The 18,374-nt window shown below is 45.7% G+C and overlaps 1 protein-coding gene across 2 annotated transcripts; it reads left to right on the plus strand.

Annotated features, from left to right (window-relative positions):
* Window positions 1–78: 78 nt before the first annotated feature.
* Window positions 79–17,627, plus strand: LOC116613503 (77 kDa echinoderm microtubule-associated protein). 2 transcript variants are annotated; one of them, XM_048723848.1, is made up of 25 exons: window positions 79–1,318; window positions 1,802–2,580; window positions 2,905–3,045; window positions 4,171–4,295; window positions 4,468–4,998; window positions 6,444–6,703; window positions 6,968–7,018; window positions 7,121–7,161; window positions 7,468–7,585; window positions 7,880–8,029; window positions 8,413–8,485; window positions 8,764–8,865; window positions 10,614–10,709; window positions 11,112–11,249; window positions 11,397–11,496; window positions 11,695–11,735; window positions 11,960–12,073; window positions 12,829–12,969; window positions 13,736–13,867; window positions 14,377–14,533; window positions 15,115–15,212; window positions 15,903–15,990; window positions 16,065–16,160; window positions 16,476–16,606; window positions 16,681–17,627. In XM_048723848.1, the coding sequence occupies exons 2-25, from the start codon at window positions 1,803–1,805 to the stop codon at window positions 16,810–16,812; spliced, it is 3,834 nt and encodes a 1,277-aa protein (XP_048579805.1). In that variant the 5' UTR covers window positions 79–1,318; window position 1,802; the 3' UTR covers window positions 16,813–17,627. The 2 variants fall into 2 exon arrangements, with proteins under 2 accessions (XP_048579805.1, XP_048579806.1); XM_048723849.1 differs by having other exon boundaries at window positions 79–2,580.
* The last annotated feature ends 747 nt before the right edge of the window (window positions 17,628–18,374 follow it).

Genomic DNA, 18,374 nt, shown 5'->3' on the forward strand with positions numbered 1-18,374 from the left:
CGTTCGCCTTTTAGCACTCGATCACCTCTCGACATTCGGAGACCTTTTGGAACTCGTTCGCTTCTTGGCATTTGAATCACACCAGGAATTCGTTTGCTTCTTGGCAATCGTTTGCCTCTCGGCTTCCACTCGCCTTTCTTGTTCGCCCCTCGGCACTCGGCCGCCTCTCGGCATTGGCTCGCCTTTCAGTATTCTGTCTTCTCTTGGCACGTGATCGCCACTCGGCATTTGTCTGCCTCTCGGCTTTCTTCGCCTCTCGGCTTTCTTCGCCTCTCAGGATTCGTTCGTTGCGGCTTCAGCTTGACTAAGCAAAAACCTCTGACAATCATCTAGGACGATTAAGAAGGCCATCTCTCATTTTTTGCACTCGCACAATTTTTTGCGGGTTCTCGGATTATGTCCCGTCCCTCATCGCACTGCATTTACGTGTGTTGGGGACTTAAAAAAACTGCCAGGAACGCCTTGCCGTGAACTATAGCCTATTATTCGCCTCTCCAGTGGATTTATTCAAAAATAACTGTTTTCGGAATTTCGGGTATAACCATCTTCACTATAATGCTTCCTGGATGTAGAATGTAGAGTAAAGTCAGTCGCGTGTGAAGCGCTGATGATCATGTATCTCGATGTTAATTTACGCAAATACAAATATATAGCATTTACATTGTATCTTTTACATGTATTTGAGAAATGCGACGCTGCCTAGCTAGAAGCGCCGTTTTTTTAGTTTAAATAGACAGTTATATAGTGTTTCCCATTATTGTTCACGCCGAATGACGTACCCCAAATCACGATCGCCTTCACTGAGTAAACAACAAGTCAAAACTACTATCAACACGGTGCTGACATTTTGCGTCTTGTGTCTCGATTCACTGATTATTATTACCCCGCCATAATTTCTTCGCGCAAAAGGCTCTTTTCAAATGCTGCTTTTGTTCACTTGATGCAAGGTCCTGCCTCTGGTTAATTAACAATTCTTCGGCAATTTGGTCTCTCTGCCCCAACTGTGAGCGAGAGCCTTTGTTAGGTGAGCGAGAGAGCAGTTGGCCCCCGTAACTAGCACTTATTCTTAATTGCACGTTTTAGCGTCGATAACTATTCGTTAATTTAATGCTAGAGACAAAAGAGCACAAGTAATGTTTTGATGGGTGAGAATTTGCAACAGTCTTGGGAAGTCTTTTCACAAAAGACTTGAGTTGAATGCGGAGACTGATGGTTTGGTTTTCGCTTGACTTTGCACGTCGTCTGGACATGTCAATTGGATCTACTCACTAATACTTAATTCAAGTATCTTCTGAAGTTTATACGTGAAAGAAAGAAGGTAAGGAAATATTATAAAAACTTATTGGATTAATTCCTGTAATGAGATTGAGCAACGCGAAATGGTAGCAGCCTTTATGTTCGCAAAGCCGTGAACTTCAGGCAAAAGTATGTGCTAACTTCCTTGTGACTAAGTGAATTTTGACGTGTGATTTGTTTAGTAGACTAGTCGATAAAGGCATAAGGGTTATTTGCTCGTGAAAAGGTAACTCAGACCCAAATGGTATGCTTGAGAAAACCAACGGGCAAGAAATAAGAATAAATTGCCTGATCTTTTGGTAACTTGAAGTTATCATTTTTTAACACTTGTGTAAATCACAGGTCTCGAGGTGCATGGTATATAAATAAAAAAAAAAGACAAACAAATGTAGCTATTCTTGTTATAACATGATAGCCGTAATATTTATACCTAAAACAAAAAAATCTTTTTCAGTTGGCGTTTGTTTTGCCGTCATTTCGACTGCCAGTTTTTTCTCTCTTGTAGGATGTTGCATCCATCTGCCCCTGCATCCGATGCAGAGCTTGTCGAGATTTTTAGCCACGCGCTCAACAGCGGGGCATCCCTCAGTGACTCTCATCCAGTGGACCTTACTGCTGAAGCACAGACTCAAGACGAGTCAGCGGTGAAGCAAACAAGTCATGAAAAGCCTACTGTTGCTCCAAGCTTGATAAACGGTTCAGCCGTTGTAGTGCCTAATGATGAGCTCAAAGGGCATGTGCTAAACGGGTCAGCGGTGAAGGAATTAAGTCATGGAAAGCCTGCTGTTTCCCCAAATATGGTAAGCGAATCAGCCGTTGCAGTACCTAATGACGGGCTCAATGCGCATGCGCTAAACGAGTCAGCGGTGAAGGTGACTTTGAACGATTACCATGCCCTGGTCTCTCTCAGCCAAACACACTTCGGTAACGTGTCTACAAATGAGGTCACTTTACCACAGTCTGGAGTTACGGCGTTTAGACGAGCTTCTGCGCATGTACCAGTACCAGACTGCCTCCGCCGTAGCACAACAGAAAGCCCAGGTAGAAATACTCCAGATGACATTTATGTGAAACATACATCACAAGTAACAATGCCAGAGTGTCTGCGCCGCACGCTCTCAGATAGCTCAGCGGCCGCTTCAGTCTCCACGCATGTGCTAAGACCAGTCTCTCCGCGCCGCACGTCTTCTTTCCCTGTCAGTTTACCGGTCAAACCTGTTGTAAGAGAGAAGCAAGTGGAATGCGATGTTAATGGTAACACAAAGCGTCAAGAGATGGTGAATGGTAAATAAAACAAGCCTACTTTTAATTGATTTAACTGATTTAAGACACAACCACCCCCCTTTATTTACAACTATGCCCAACGTTAACATGTAAAGGATAATTTCAACAAAATTATTCAGTTATGAAAGTCATGTTAACCACTATACAAATCCGATACTTCTTACGATAAAGGCAACATGATTACGTCCCTTGATCTTTTCCGTGCGGTGTTTGTGTACGGGGCCGTGAGCCACACATCTGAAATAGTTGAGCTCTTAAATGCGGTGTCTTTACTATTCCACCGTGAACCACGTTACTGATATGGAGTACCGGGTTTTATCCTAGGGTTCCAGGCTGATGACAAGATCACTTTACTGGAAACCCAAGTGAACCAGCAGAGAGACGAGATCGTGTTGCTCAAATCTGCACTGGCGGATGCTCTTCGTAGACTTGGAAGCTTGGAAGAAATGACGAAGAAACCGAAAGGTCAGAATAATGTCACTAATCATACACTCTGCGTAACCCAGCGCATACCATACACCCTGCGTTACCCAGCGCATCCCATACACTCTGCGTAACCCAGCGCATCCCATACACCCTGCGTTACCCAGCGCATACCATACACCCTGCGTTACCCAGCGCATCCCATACACCCTGCGTAACCCAGCGCATACCATACACTCTGCGTAACCCAGCGCATCCCATACACCCTGCGTAACCCAACGAAATACACTCTGCGTAACCCAACACGTCCCATACACCCTGTGTTACCCAGCGCTTCCCATACACTCTGCGTAACCCAGCGCATCCCATACACCCTGCGTAACATACATACATATTTTATTTTCACACCTTCAGTACAGTATAATGTTACAGATTTTGGGAAAAGAAGATTACAGTTGATATTTTTTTTTGTAAGGTGTCCAGGAGCTAAGTTAATACAAGGTTTTCTAGTTAGCTCCTGGCCAAAGATAGTTGTTTTTTATTTGTAGCGAACATGAACCCAGCGCATCTCATATACCCTGCGTTACCTAACGCATCCCATACACTCTACGTAACCCAACGCATCCCATACACCCTGCGTAACCCAACGCATCCCGCACACTGCGTTACCCAGCGCATCCCGAACACTCTGCGTAACCCAGCTCATCCCATACACCTTGCGTAACCCAGCGCATTCCATACACTCTGCGTAACCCAGCGCATCCCGAACACTCTGCGTTAACCAGCTCATACCGAACACTCTGCGTAACCCAGCGCATCCCATACACCCTGCGTAACCCAGCACGTCCCATACACTGTGTAATCCAGCGCATTCCATACACTTTGCGTAACCCAGCGCATACCATACACTCTGCGTAACCCAACGCATCCCATACACTGCGTAACCGAACGCACCCCATACACTCTGCGTAACCGAACGCATCCCATACACCATGCGTAACCCAGCGCATCCCATACATTTTGCGTAACCCAGCGCATCCCATACACCCTGCGTTACCAAGCGCATCTCATACACCCTGCGTAACCGATTGTATCAGCGCGCGTTGGATTGTAGCACGCTTCAAATCGTAACATAACAACAAGTCATAACACTACCCTCGCTCTTAGGTCGCATGATGCCCTCTATTCCAACTACGTCCGGCCAAACCTCCATCCCATTACGGCCTTCACGGATATCTTTACCCGCTACTCCGCACAGACCAAGCAGAAGCGAGTCCGATACTGATCTTCAAGTAAGCACACAGTCACTATGTTTACTCTAACAAGCGCCGCATAAGATTAAGCACTTGGTTTATACACAAAGGAGTTTATTGAAATAAGTTCTGTGAGATGTTATTGAGTGCATGTGGGCTTTTGTAGAGCTGTTGATTATGTTTTAAGCAGCGTTTTCTTTGTAATATCTAGACATCTAACATTGTGAAAGGGCTGCTACGTTCCATGAAAGGGAAATCTCCAACGTCCGACAAAAGAGACTCCGGCCCGTTATCACCGCGGCAAAGGAAGAACAGCTACAGCTTGGCAGAGAATGAGGCAGTCAATCCGCTAGATCTATTAAGGCAACGAAGCAAAAGTGAAGTTAGTGGTGAACAAAACTCGATTTTGTCTCCAAGAAAGAACAGTTCTGTCTCAAATGAACGTACAAATTATCAAGAATTGGCTGCCGACGACAAAGATACCGTAAATTCTCCCGCGAAGAATGGTTCTTTTACGCTTTCTCCGAGTGAAAACGGTCAGCGTAATTTGCAGGGGAGCACTTTATCCGATGAAGATGTAGTAACGAACGAGAATGGCAGTGTTAAGATCGGTGAGCCACCAGCCACGCACAGCACTGAGGAACCTGAAGAACGAAAGGCAAGCGTGGATTCTTGGAAAGACGATGCAATGATTCAAAAGATGACTTCTATAAAGTCATATTCGCCAGCTCCTTACAAGCAGGTAAAATGATCTCTTGTCAAGTGCCTTACAGGCCTACTAGCATGAAGCGTGCTATATTCATGGGCGTGGCCAGGGTGTCTTAAAAGGTGTATCAACTATCTCAAAAAGGGTCCAGTAAATTATCTATTTGACAGATGATCTCTTTTCTCCTAATTTGTTGTAGATTTTTATTCGCAATGACTATTTATAAATCCAGTGACGTTTTACAAACACGCCATGACTATTTATACTAATAGCCTTAGGCTATTTGTGAAAAGGAAGCTTCGCCGTCGGATTTGATACTTATAAAACCATATTTAAATAAAAGTTCCTTTCAGTTATAAGTCCGCTTAAGGGTGTACTGACATCTGTTGCTATAGAAGAGTGAATAAAACATAAAAGCCTTGTAGAAAGTCATATTTTCCAAGTTGACCACCACAAGTGTGCTGACTATTATGATGACGTTACCCCGTGACGTCATAATGTGACGTCATAGATACAGATAAAAGCTAATATTTCAAGTAAAATTGCTCGAAAACAAATATTGAATTTGTTTTATGAATTTTAAGGGATGGGTGCACTAAGCCAAGCATGCGTTTTAGAAATGATTGAGCAATTGTTTTTTTTTATGATTTTTCAAAGGTCGTGAAATCCAGATTATTTGATATAATTTTGGTTTCTGTTAGATTAACGCTAAATCCATGCTTGGCTATATGAAGGAGAATTTAATAAAAAGGAATACAGTAGAGATATTGGGTTTTGAAATAATTTGGCTACAAAAAAGATTTTTTTTAGAAAACGCAGAACCGGAAGTGAAACAAAGCCCGCGCGTGCTCATTCGGCCTGCTCAGACACACTGATATCTCACATGATGAAATTTAAATGAAGTTTAAAAAATCAAATTCCAATAGTGTTTCGTGGTATTTACACTTCAAAGGAACGATATCCGTCATGTCATGGTAAAAATGGAAAACTTATTTTAAAATTCTGATACAGCGCGCGCTACTTTGATTTTCAGTGGTTGCGCGAGCGTTCTGTGTTTGCAGCGCGCGCAGGAAGTGAAAATTAAAAAACTTTGCCTTCAAAAAGGTTGGCTTGACTAAAACTTCGCTGAATCTTCGTTTTTACAAAATATGGAAAATATCATCACCCGAAAAGGCAGAGATCACTTAAAGTCGATTTTTGGGAACTTGAAAAGCATATTTTTGTTTCTTTTACTTCAGGAAAGCTTGGAATGATGAATTCCGTGTTATGTATATGAGCGCGCTCAACGCCACCAGCGTTTTAGCAACGTCGTTACTGAGCAACACTAATGTCAGTACACCCTTAAAACGATTTGAAATTCAATTCCTCCTAGAAATAGAAAAGAGGGTTAAGTTCTGTATTTTAAAGTAATGCCATAGTAATACTCGGTGTTATGAAAGTCGATGATGAAAAAAAATAACTTCCTGCATTTTATTTAACAGCAGGAGAGTAAACCGCAGCGTCCATCCCCCTCACCCACGAGCATTGATGCAAAGACAAAAGTAAAGACTAGCTCATCAGGGGAAGACAGCCGCACCCCCAGCCCTAGTCCCGGTCCAAGTCCTCGGACCAGCTCCTCGGCCAGCCGTGCCCGTGTCGTCAGTGGAGGGTCTGGGCTAAAAGGGAAAAAGAACAAATGGCGAAGCGAGACAGATCTTTCAAGTCGCAAGAACTCAAGTACTGCAAGCAACCCACCAGTCAAGTGAGTTGTTACTGCGTTGTTGCATTCTTCGTATGGTACGACACTAACCCCTAACCCCCCTAACGTTTTATCTTAATTACACCTCGAGCCCCTCAGCCAAAAACTAACCACACCCTTCAACCACCCCTACCACCCAGACTCCCGACCCCATTTTCCTAAAGTTGACCAAGTACGTCGAGTGAAGCTCGAAAATTGGAATGTCATGATCAACGTAACTGAGTTCTTGTAATTTACTTCTTTGATACGTGATAACCCTCTTTCTAGGAAAAAGATGTCAACAAGAAGCATGGGTTTGAAAAGAGCGAGTTCCGTGAAGTACGTACAGTTACTCTATTTGTTTAATACTGGAAAATGTTATGATTCGCCGAAGTTTTGCTAGTGACTTTTTTTCTAAACTACTAAACAATTTTTTCATAGTTCCTTGAACACTAAAGAGGAGCACCAAAAAGCATCCAAGGGTAAGTATATGGAAAATCAAGGGCTAGGTTAATAGGTAATCACTATTATCATGGTTATCTCCACTGTCAGTTGAAAATCTTCAATGTTATCATGGTTATTACCACCGCAAGTTGATAATTAAGTCATTTCATGCTGGAAAACAACATTGAGACGTTGTTAAAACAGGATAGCCCGATGTCACAATTCCCCCGCCCCCCTTTCCCGGTTACCTGGATGCAGTACTTACTACACTCATTAGAGGGCTGGTGATTGTGAGCGAGCGCATAAGCCAAGCGACTGTTGATTATCTGCTTATCGTTCTACAGGTGAGACCACGCGGTTGAACATTCGTGGCCGTTCGCTTAACCTTTATCCACCGACAGGCTTCGTCGAAAGCAAGTTTTCTGGTCAGCCACCGAGCGAAGCCTTGTGTCTGGAGTGGGTGTATCCTTGCCTTGATCCTCGTTCTCTAGTTCTCCATTGTGCAGTTTATCATCACTGAGTTTAAGTCTGCTTTGCCTGTAAATCGAACTTGATCTAAATTAGTGCCTTTGAAATTTCTCTCTATTCATATTTCTAAGACTACGTCTTTTGTCGGGCAAATTAGCGCACGTCTATGGGTTGTACTCCTAACGTCTTTGGTTCGGACCCAAATCTCTGCTCAGGTATTCTTAGAACCGCTTTGCTTGTTACGTTTGGCCCATCAGATGTTTGTTTTCTGCCTTGAATTGCGCGCAGATATGGGTACCGTGGTCGAGACTGCCGTGATAACCTGATGTATCTTAAAACGGGAGAACTGGTGTACAACATGGCCGCCGTAGTCGTGATTTACGATGAGCAACAACGCACGCAAAGGCATTACCTCGGCCACAACGATGACGTTAAATGGTAAGCGATTGTAGGCCTTACGATGACGTCAAATGGTAAGCGATGGTAGGCCACAACGATGACGTTAAATGGTAAGCGAAAGAAGGACACAACGATGACGTCAAATGGTAAGCCATTGCAGGCCGCAACGATGACGTCAAATGGACATCCATGGAAGGTCTCAACGATGACGTCAAATGGACATCCATGGTAGGCCACAAAGATGACGGCAAATGGTAAGCCATGGTTGACCACAAAGATAACAGCAAATGGTAAGCCATGGTTGGCCACAAAGATGACGTCAAATGGTAAGTGTCAAGTCTAACTATTTGTTTCAAGTGAAGGTTTATCTCATATTCTGAATAGCTTACCTTAGTGTTGGCTGACTTTTTTACGATTTTCAGCATTGCAGTTCATCCGAATCAGCAGTACGTGGCCAGCGGTCAGGTCGCCGGTCACGATAAGAAGGAGGGAAGGGTAAGATCTGCACCACAGGCAGCCCAAGGCGGCTGTCAGAAGCATTTCTATAAAGGACGGTATGGGAAAATACCGAGCTTGTTATATCTGCTACGAGTTGTGTAACTGTTTTATTTTCATTATACATTCCCCATAAATTCATTTATAGAACAACTGACAGAGGCCTTGTTACTACGCTCAAGAAACCGATTCCGCATAACCGCATAATCTCTTATTCTTGTTCACCAGCCATACCGTTTTTTAAAAATTAAAATGAATACCATTTTGCATATTTCTAGCCTCATGTGCGCGTGTGGGACTCGTCCACTCTAGACACGCTACAAGTGCTGGGTATTGGTCACTTTGAGAGGGCCATCTCGTGCCTCGCCTTCTCTGTAGAGGTAAGCAGTTCCCCTCTCTCCCCTCCCCCTCCATACTCACCCCTCCCCTACCACACTCACCCCTCCCCCTCCACACTCACCCCTCTCCCTCCACACTCACCCCTACCCCTCCACACTCTCCCCTCCCCCTCCATACTCACCACTGTCCCACCATACTTACCCCTCCCCCTCCACACTCACCCCTCCCCCTCCACACTCACCCCTCCCCCTCCACACTCACCCCTCCCCCAGTCATACTCTCCCCTCCCATTCCACAATCACCCCTCCCCCTCCACACTCACCCCTCCCCCTCCACACTCACCCCTCCCCCTCCATACTCACCCCTCCCCTCCATACTCACTCCCCCTACCTATTCACCACTCCCCCTACCTATTCACCCCTCCCCCTCCATACTTACCCCTCCCCCACTCACCCCTCCCCCTCCACACTCTCACCCCTCCCCCTCCACACTCAAGATGCACAGCAAGATGCACTGAGCCTATAAAATATATAATACAATCTGGGACTGAGGTCTCCCATGGTTATTCGCTAAGGGGGGGTTGCAGCCGTTTGGATAAATCAGTTGGTGTAACTGAAAGGTATAATAACTTTATCACAATTCGTTTCCAGTAGTTATTCCAGTATTTATTTATACATTGTTAAGTGTAGTGTGCATAGGCCGACATACTGTAATTTAGCTTATGCTACAAAAGTATGAATAAACGATTATTATTATTATTATTACCCCTCCCCCTCCACACTAACCCCTTCCCTTCCATATTCTCCCCTTCCCCTCCACACTCACCCCTACCCCTCCACACTCACCCCTCCACCTCCATACTCACCCCTCCCCCTTCATACTCACCCCTCTCCCTCCACACTCACCCCTACCCCTCCACACTCTCCCCTCCCCCTCCATACTCACCACTGTCCCACCATACTCACCCCTCCCCCTCCACACTCACCCCTCCCCCTCCACACTCACCCCTCCCCCAGTCATACACTCCCCTCCCATTCCACAATCACCCCTCCCCCTCCACACTCCCCCCTCCATACTCACTCCCCCTACCTATTCACCACTACCCCTACCTATTCACCCCTCCCCCTCCATACTCACCCCTCCCCCACTCACCCCTCCACACTCACCCCTCCCCCTCCACACTAACCCCTTCCCTTCCATATTCTCCCCTTCCCCTCCACACTCACCCCTACCCCTCCACACTCACCCCTCCCCCTCCACACTCACCCCTCCCCCTCCATACTCACCCCTCCCCCTCCATACTCACTCCCCCTACCTATTCACCACTCCCCCTCCATACTCACCCCTCCCCCACTCACCCCTCCCCCTCCACACTCACCCCTCCCCCTCCACACTCACTCCCCCTACCTACTTACCAATCCCCCTCTATACTCACCACTACCCTACCTACCCACCACATCCGTTCTCGCCTCCCCTGAAGCACCCCCATAGAGATAAGCAGAACCCCTACCCCTCTCTCCCCTACCCCTTCATACTCACCACTCCCCCTACCTACTCACCATTCCCCCATCCCTTCTCGCCTCCCCTAAAGCACCCCATAGAGATAAGCAGAGTAGCCATTTGCCATTTGTGCTAACGTATTATTCTTAACCACAATGTTCCAAAGTGTTTAAGGAAAAACAGGGTTCTAAAATCAAATCGGTACACGTAGCCTTGTTTGACGTAGTTTTGTGTGCAGATTTTGTCTTCACGCGGTTGTGTCATGCTACTTACCCATGATTCCCTGCAGGACCAGGGGCGTCATCTGGTGGCTGTAGATGAAGCAAATGAACACGTGATCTCTCTGTGGGATTGGGAACGAAATAGCAAAATCACGGAAACAAAGGTAAAAAAATCTTACCATCCATATATGGCATATGACCCGTCTTTATATAGTGACCCAGTATTGATAATAGTGCTCAACCTACTATCCATGCATGGTAATAACAGGTGAGTCGTCCTTATATGGTACTAACACGTGAGTCGTCATCCAAATATGGTACTATTACGTGAGTCATCATGCATATATGGCACTAACACGTTAGTCTACACCCTTATATGGCACTAAACACGTGAAAATCTTTTTTCCATATGTGGTACTATAACGTGACTCGCCATCCATATATGGTACTATCTCGTGACTCACCATCCATATATGGTTCTATCTCGTGACTCACCACCCATATATGGTACTATCACGTGACTCACCATCAATTTATGGCACTAATGCGTGACTGGCTCCCTCTAGGGCGCTAGTGATCCAGTTCTGATGGTCACATTTAATCCTCGTGACTCGTCATCCATCGTCTCTTGTGGCAAGTCGCACATCGCTTTCTGGTCAGCACTCGATAGTGGAGGACTGGTCAAGAAAATGGGCGTGTTCGGGGTAAGATTGATTGACATGAGCTTAACTGGGCGTGTGTTATTAGGGGTATAAGTATTTATTTTTGTAAAGATCAAGTTATATAGGGTAACTAGATCTTGCCTTGTTAGTAACAAGCTGTTGTTTTTTATTTATTGTTGTTTATTGCAGAAATTTGACAAGCCCCGGTTCGTGTTATGTACCTGTTTCTTGTTTAACGGTGACTTGCTGACCGGTGACTCGAATGGGACTATATTCGTCTGGGCCCAAGGTACGCAACAACACCTAACCCTTCGATGTGTACTGCCTTGGGTTTTTTTTTACTCTGGCCATCGATAAGTAAACTACAAACCATCTTTTCCTTTCATCTCCTATGAATTATAACCCTTTTTAATGTTAATGTTTTCCCTCTCTTCCTGTGAATTCTTTCTCTTTTTACCACTAAGTTCATCCCACCATTCCTATACAGGCACCAACAACATCAGCAACGCCATTCTGGATGCACACGAGGTGAGTGGCGTGAGTGTTGCTGACGACCAAACGATATTGAACTCTGTGGCCTCTTGGCTATTAAGTGGTCTATACCAGGAAACATGTGCCTTCTTTAGCATGAAATTTGGTCTTGTTTTTGTTGTTGTTGTTTCTGTTTCTGTTTTTACTTTACCACGATAGGTGCTGCCGAGTGGTGTAGACAAGTAAATTACACAGTCCTTACTGTTACATATCATTCACAGGGTCCTGTGTTTACACTGTGCGCACTGCACGACGGAAGGTTTCTTTCGGGAGGCGGGCGTGACAGATTAGTGGTACTTTGGGATGAGAATTATCAACCGATACGAGAAATGCAGGTATTTGTAACAAGCACACATTATTACTATTCAAATTGTTTGGAATTTGTTTTATATAACACCATTTAAAGCCGCATTGTCACCAGTTTACTTCCGGTCGATTACCGAACAATATCCGATGATTTTTAACGGAAAACGCGAAAAATATTTCAAAATATTGAAAGCAGTGTGTCTATTGGAAGTTTCTTTAAGGATGTGATTGATAATTTAGAGCGGATGGCCTGTTAAATATCTCGGATTCTAATAGATTATTTTGTCTTTTAAAGTATGGAGTTTCCGTCGGACCTCCGGAAGTAAACTGGTGATAATGCGGCTTTAAGAAACAGCTACGGTGAAGCTTAGAGCGAAGCTCTTTGGTCATAAAAATAAAAATTCTCGCCCGCGCACTCGGACAATATCCACTATATGTACAGACAATACGCGCTATATGTACGGACAATACGCGCTATATGTGCGGACAATACGCGCTATATATGCGGACAATACGCGCTATATGTGCGGACAATACGCGCTATATGTGCGGACAATACGCGCTATATGTGCGGACAATACGCGCTATATATGCGGACAATACGCGCTATATATGCGGACAATACGCGCTATATATGCGGACAATACCCGCTATATATGCGTTAATCTCTCATACGTATGCGAACTGGACTGTCTCGTGACCCAGAATGCCGAGCGCAAGGAGAGCCTAGTTCTGGGCTGTTCTAGACTATTCTAGTCTATTCCTTATTGTGTTGTCTTCCCAGATCCCCGAGAGTGCAGGGCCGGTGCGCGCCATCGTCCAGGGTACTGTCCAGGCGGATGGTACGCCTCACATTGCCATCGGCACGACGAGGAACTCGCTTCTTCACGGCACCTTCGACCAGGGCGTTGATTTCATTATCAAAGTAAGAAGGGAAAATGCGCTTGATCTAAAATAGTAAGTTCTTGTAAAGAGGCACTTGCACGGCGTGGTATCATCCAGTCATAAAACACATATTATATTCTGTGCCACATTTTGAAAAGCTTCCAAATTCAAGCAAACATATACCCCCCATTTTCAGTCATATGTCGTCGCAATTATACTAAACTATTATTTGACTAACTTGCCACCTCACAATCTAAAGGACCCCCACCCCTCCCCCTCCCAGGCACTGGCCGCCCTTCCCCACCCCTCACTGTAACGCGCGTTTTCCAGGGCCACACTGACGACCGCCCTTCCCTACCCCACTCCTACATGTTCTCACTGTAACGCGCGTTTTCCAGAGCCACACTGACGACCGCCCTTCCCTACCCCACCCCTACATGTTCTCACTGTAACGCGCGTTTTCCAGGGCCACACTGACGACCGCCCTTCCCTACCCCACCCCTACATGTTCTCACTGTAACGCGCGTTTTCCAGGGCCACACTGACGACCGCCCTTCCCTACCCCACCCCTACATGTTCTCACTGTAACGCGCGTTTTCCAGGGCCACACTGACGACCGCCCTTCCCTACCCCACCCCTACATGTTCTCACTGTAACGCGCGTTTTCCAGGGCCACACTGACGACCGCCCTTCCCTACCCCACCCCTACATGTTCTCACTGTAACGCGCGTTTTCCAGGGCCACACTGACGACCGCCCTTCCCTACCCCACCCCTACATGTTCTCACTGTAACGCGCGGTTTCCAGGGCCACACTGACGAGCTGTGGGGCCTCGCCGTCCATCCCTCAGATCACGTGATGGTGACGTGTGGATATGACAAGCAGATTATTATGTGGGATGCCGCTGACCACACGGTCATGTGGCATTCACAGCTGGAGGTGAGCCTTTTTACCTTTTGTACAAGTCATGGCTATTGCTACTCGCGACTTCTACAATATCACCATAAAATTTCATTTATTTCCAAACATGCGTACATCTGACCACGGGCTATAGGATAAATTGCATTCAAAATTGTGTCCAATGTTTCGTTAGTGTTTAGTACGTATTCTTACCTAGACTGGTTGTACTCCCTACGCGTTACTTTCAAACGACGCGCTTTGTAACCGCCGCCGCCTTAATGAGTAACTCGACCCTTAGCGAAGCGTTTATTCCGTTTTTATTGCACGCTATTGTATTATTTTATAGTGCAGAAAGAAAAACGAGACGCGCCCCTTAGAGTCGAGTTCAAATGGTACCGGGATTCGCTCTCATTTTAGGCCGGGAAACGAGATTTAGATCACCTGGAACGGGAACAATATTCCAACCCCCAACCTTCATAGGACCTTCCCAGGACCCTGAGAGATTCCATTGTGTTATTCCTGCATGAATATAATATTTCATGCCACAGGAGTCGCTCCAGTCGGCTGCCTTCCACCCGACCGCCTTTGTCTTAGCTGTAGGAACTCAGAGCGGTAACTGGATGGTCCTTGATGCCCTCAGCGGGGACCAGATTGCTGCGTTCCATGACGGACCTGAGCAATTAGATGCCATCAAGTACTCCCCAGGTCGGCGTTCAGGATAAAAATCATTTATGCTACTTCATGTATCACTTTCAGTGATTCGACGTCCTCAATGGCCCTGTGCTTGTTTTTATATAAGTTCCAAAGCTTAATCAGATTCTGGCTTCCGTCATTTAAACTAACAAAATTATATTTGGTGAGTTTTAATTGGTCAACGCCACGCGTGGTGGTACCGTGATTAGAAGCCATTTCAGTGCTGGACAATGAAAACGCTTCAAGGAATTTGATTGGCGGAAGCCAGAAGGCCATTTAGCTGTTGGAAGTCGTCAGCGAGAGTTCTAAGAATACTGAAAACCGCAATAAGCAAAGGAGCTTTACCTTTATCGGACTCGGGGAAATAGCCCCGGCTTACTCGGATAAAAACGCTTCTAGTGGCTGTCTAGCAATCATTTGCTGTTTTGCACTTCAGTTGCAGTATGATGCTTGCAAGGGCTTTGCCAACTTATTTGTTTGTGATAATCTTTGCCAGCAGTTTTGAACGATGTCGGTGCTATTAGTGAAAGGGGAAGATAGTTCCTGCATTATTCTAATATACTGATTGGTTTTGTTCTGCCTCCCACCTTCAGACGGGAAATTCATCGCTGTCGGCAGTCACGACAACTTTATTTACTTGTACACTGTAAGTGAAGACGGTCGGTCATATAGGCGACACGGCAAGCTATCGGTGAGTGGAAAATCTCCATTACTTGGCTATCATACGCTTGAGGTGAGGTCAAGTATTGTGAGGTAAGGTTGGCTGAGGTGAGGTGAGGTTGCAGTGTGTTGAGATGAGATAAAATGAAGCGTGGTGGGTTAAGGTGGGGTGGGGTAAGTGTTGTGGGGGAGGGAAGGGTTGGCTGAGGTGGGGTGAGGTTTTGGTGTGTGAGATGAGATAAAATGAAGTAAGGTGGGTTAAGGTGAGGTGTGGTGTGGTGGGGTAGGGTAGGGTAGTGTGGACTGAGGTGGGGTGGGGCGAGGTTTTGGTGTGTTGAGATGAGATGAGGTAAAATGAAGTGTTGTTAGGTGAGGTGGGGAGTGGGGTGGGTGTGGTGAGGTAGGATGGGTGGGTGGGTTGGGTGAGGCAGGGCGAGTTGAGGTAGAAGGTGTGCTGACGTGGGGTGAGGTTGTGGTGTGTTCAGATGAGATAAAATGAAGTGTTGTGAGGTGAGGTGGGGAGTGGGGTGGGTGTGGGTGTGGGTTTGCTGAGGTAGGATGGGTGGGTGGGTTGGGTGAGGCAAGGCGAGTTGAGTTGAGGTAATGTGTGCTGAGGTGGGTGAGGTTTGGTTTGGTGGGAGGACTAGGGTAAGGGTGTGATGGACTGGTGTCCTGGACAAGAAAGAGATCAAAACAAAATCTGAACTTATTTTTCTCCCAGGGCCACTCGAGCTTCGTGACTCATCTGGATTGGTGTGTAGATAGTCAGTACATCCAGAGCAACTCGGGCGACTATGAGCTTCTTTACTGTAAGCAAATCGACCATTCCACCATTGTCATGGTTTCAATTGCGCTTCACTGTAGCGAATTGTTGTTTTATCAGGGAATGCCGCTCGCTGTAAGCAGGTTGTCTCGGCCCAGTCCATGCGCGATATCAAGTGGCATACGTGGACATGCGTACTGGGATTCCCGGTTTGTGGTAAGCCTCTACAAATGGGCTAATCGCATGATTTGACGTGATATTTTCATTGGCTGAAAAAATCAATTTTGATTTTAACCCCTGAAAATCCCGTTGCTGTTACAGAAAGGGCTATTTCAGAAATGAATGAAAGATGGCGCCATTTTTAATGCGTACATTGGTGATTTTTTCAGCTGTAAACTGCCGAGGTAGAGCATCGCTGTCTAGTGCCTGTGCCTCTCACCCCTAGGTTTTTCTCCATTCCCCAGTTTTCCTTCCCTGACCACAAAAACAACAATTTCAATTCACTCACTCACTCTTTGCGCAATCTTCCAGGAATCTGGCCGGATGGCGCAGATGGTACCGACATCAACGCCTGTGCTCGTTCAAACCTTTGCCACCTTCTAGTGACGGGGGATGACTTTGGCCAGGTGAACTTCTTCCGGTACCCGTCCTCCCGGCTCAAGGTACTTTTTGTGCCATCATATGATGATAGATTCAATACAGTTGAACTTTAGATTGTCATAATTCTCTTTTTCAGTCCGACTGTCAGAACTGTTGCGGTCACAGCTCCCACGTGACTTGTGTCCGATTTCTTCACGATGATTCGAGAGTCATTTCGACAGGAGGCAAGGATTGTAGCGTGATGCAATGGAAAGTGCACCAAGCGTGAGTCACGCTACGCTCCGTGACCCAGTAACGCAACGCACCGTGAAAACGCAATGCGGCGCTTCGTCATAGTAACGCAACGCACTGCAAATACGTAACGGGCGCTTCGTGACCCAGTAACGCAACGCACATCACAACAAGGTAGCGCAACACTTAATAGTCTGGTGATCCAGTAACGCAACGCACCACCAAAATGTAACGCAACCTATCATGTCACAATGAAACGGCTTTGGGTTGGTAATGCAACACCTCGTGAGAAAGTAACGCCTCGAGGCTTAGAGATACATCGTGACACAGCGATGAAGCCTATTGTGAGAATGTGGTAACACAATACCCGTGACAAAGTAACGATTGCATAATGCAGTAGTAACACAACGCATGCTGACAATAAAGCAACATGTTTGCGATGGTAACGTAAGTGGTCGTTACGCTTGTCGTCTTAGGAACACGACGTAAACCTTGACCTGTCATGAGTAACGCGAGACGTCGTGACAGTCACACAATACAGTTTATCGGAGTGTATGCAATGGTGTAATTTTATTGGCTACTCATGATATACTACGTTTATTGTCAGAGAGACACTCGAGTAAATCTTGAACTCAAGAACTTGAGTTATCACAATGTAATGCCAAACTTATTTGCTTACTATATTGAATCGGTGCTCTTCTCTGCTGATATAATAAGATTAAACATAGTTAAACGTAGAAAACCTTTCCTCAGATTTTTTATCTGAAGTTAATACAGTAGATGTTTAAATCTCGTACACTTCATTCCTGTGAATCATTACATTTTAGAGCGAATAAAGTCAATTTCACTACACACAAGTCACTACCTTCCAATCCCTATCTTTCTGCTTGGGCTCGGGCCTACTTTTCCTTCCGTCGTCTAGTTATCAAGTTGTTGTGACAAAACACTGATTCTTTGCATTCGTACGTGATACAAACTCCACAAAAGAGCATGTTTGCATTCCCCGTGATGACAAAGTGCCTACTCATTAGACATTGTTCAGTGTATGGCAAAGCAAACTGGCCATCTTCTTGTAACAAAAGGTCCTGTCAGAGGGAGGCAGATGTTAGCAATGGTACTATCGCTTAGGCGACACGGCTGTACCGGCAGCTTGCTCAAATACTTGGCCATCCTCTCATTCAAGCCCTGACAACGTTTGACATCCGATTAGCGGGTATCCACTCTGTCAGATTTGTTTGCTTAGCTGAGTAGAGTAAAAGTGGGCGACCTGTGTATTTGATATGGACAGTTTGCTTTTTCTTTTCCCTTTCTATAATGTGCCATCATATCACAGGCAATTAGAAAACAAGTGTCTGCACATCAACACACTTTTCAAACTATTCTTACTCTCTTAATACGACACTCTAAAGTGCTTTAAAAATATCCCTTCTATCAAAACCACCTTATCCCACTCCTGATTTCAAAGTCTCCAGTTTTGTTTTTCAAGAGTCTAGGGAGATGTGGATATACAGGTCTAGTATATAAAACTCGATGGTGGCCTTCGGCTCTCGGAGATATTTCGCCACTATCCACCTCAATGGAAATGGTATAATTGTTAAC

This window comes from Nematostella vectensis, chromosome 2 (assembly GCF_932526225.1).
Source record: "Nematostella vectensis chromosome 2, jaNemVect1.1, whole genome shotgun sequence".
Classification (NCBI taxonomy): Eukaryota; Metazoa; Cnidaria; class Anthozoa; order Actiniaria; family Edwardsiidae; genus Nematostella; species Nematostella vectensis.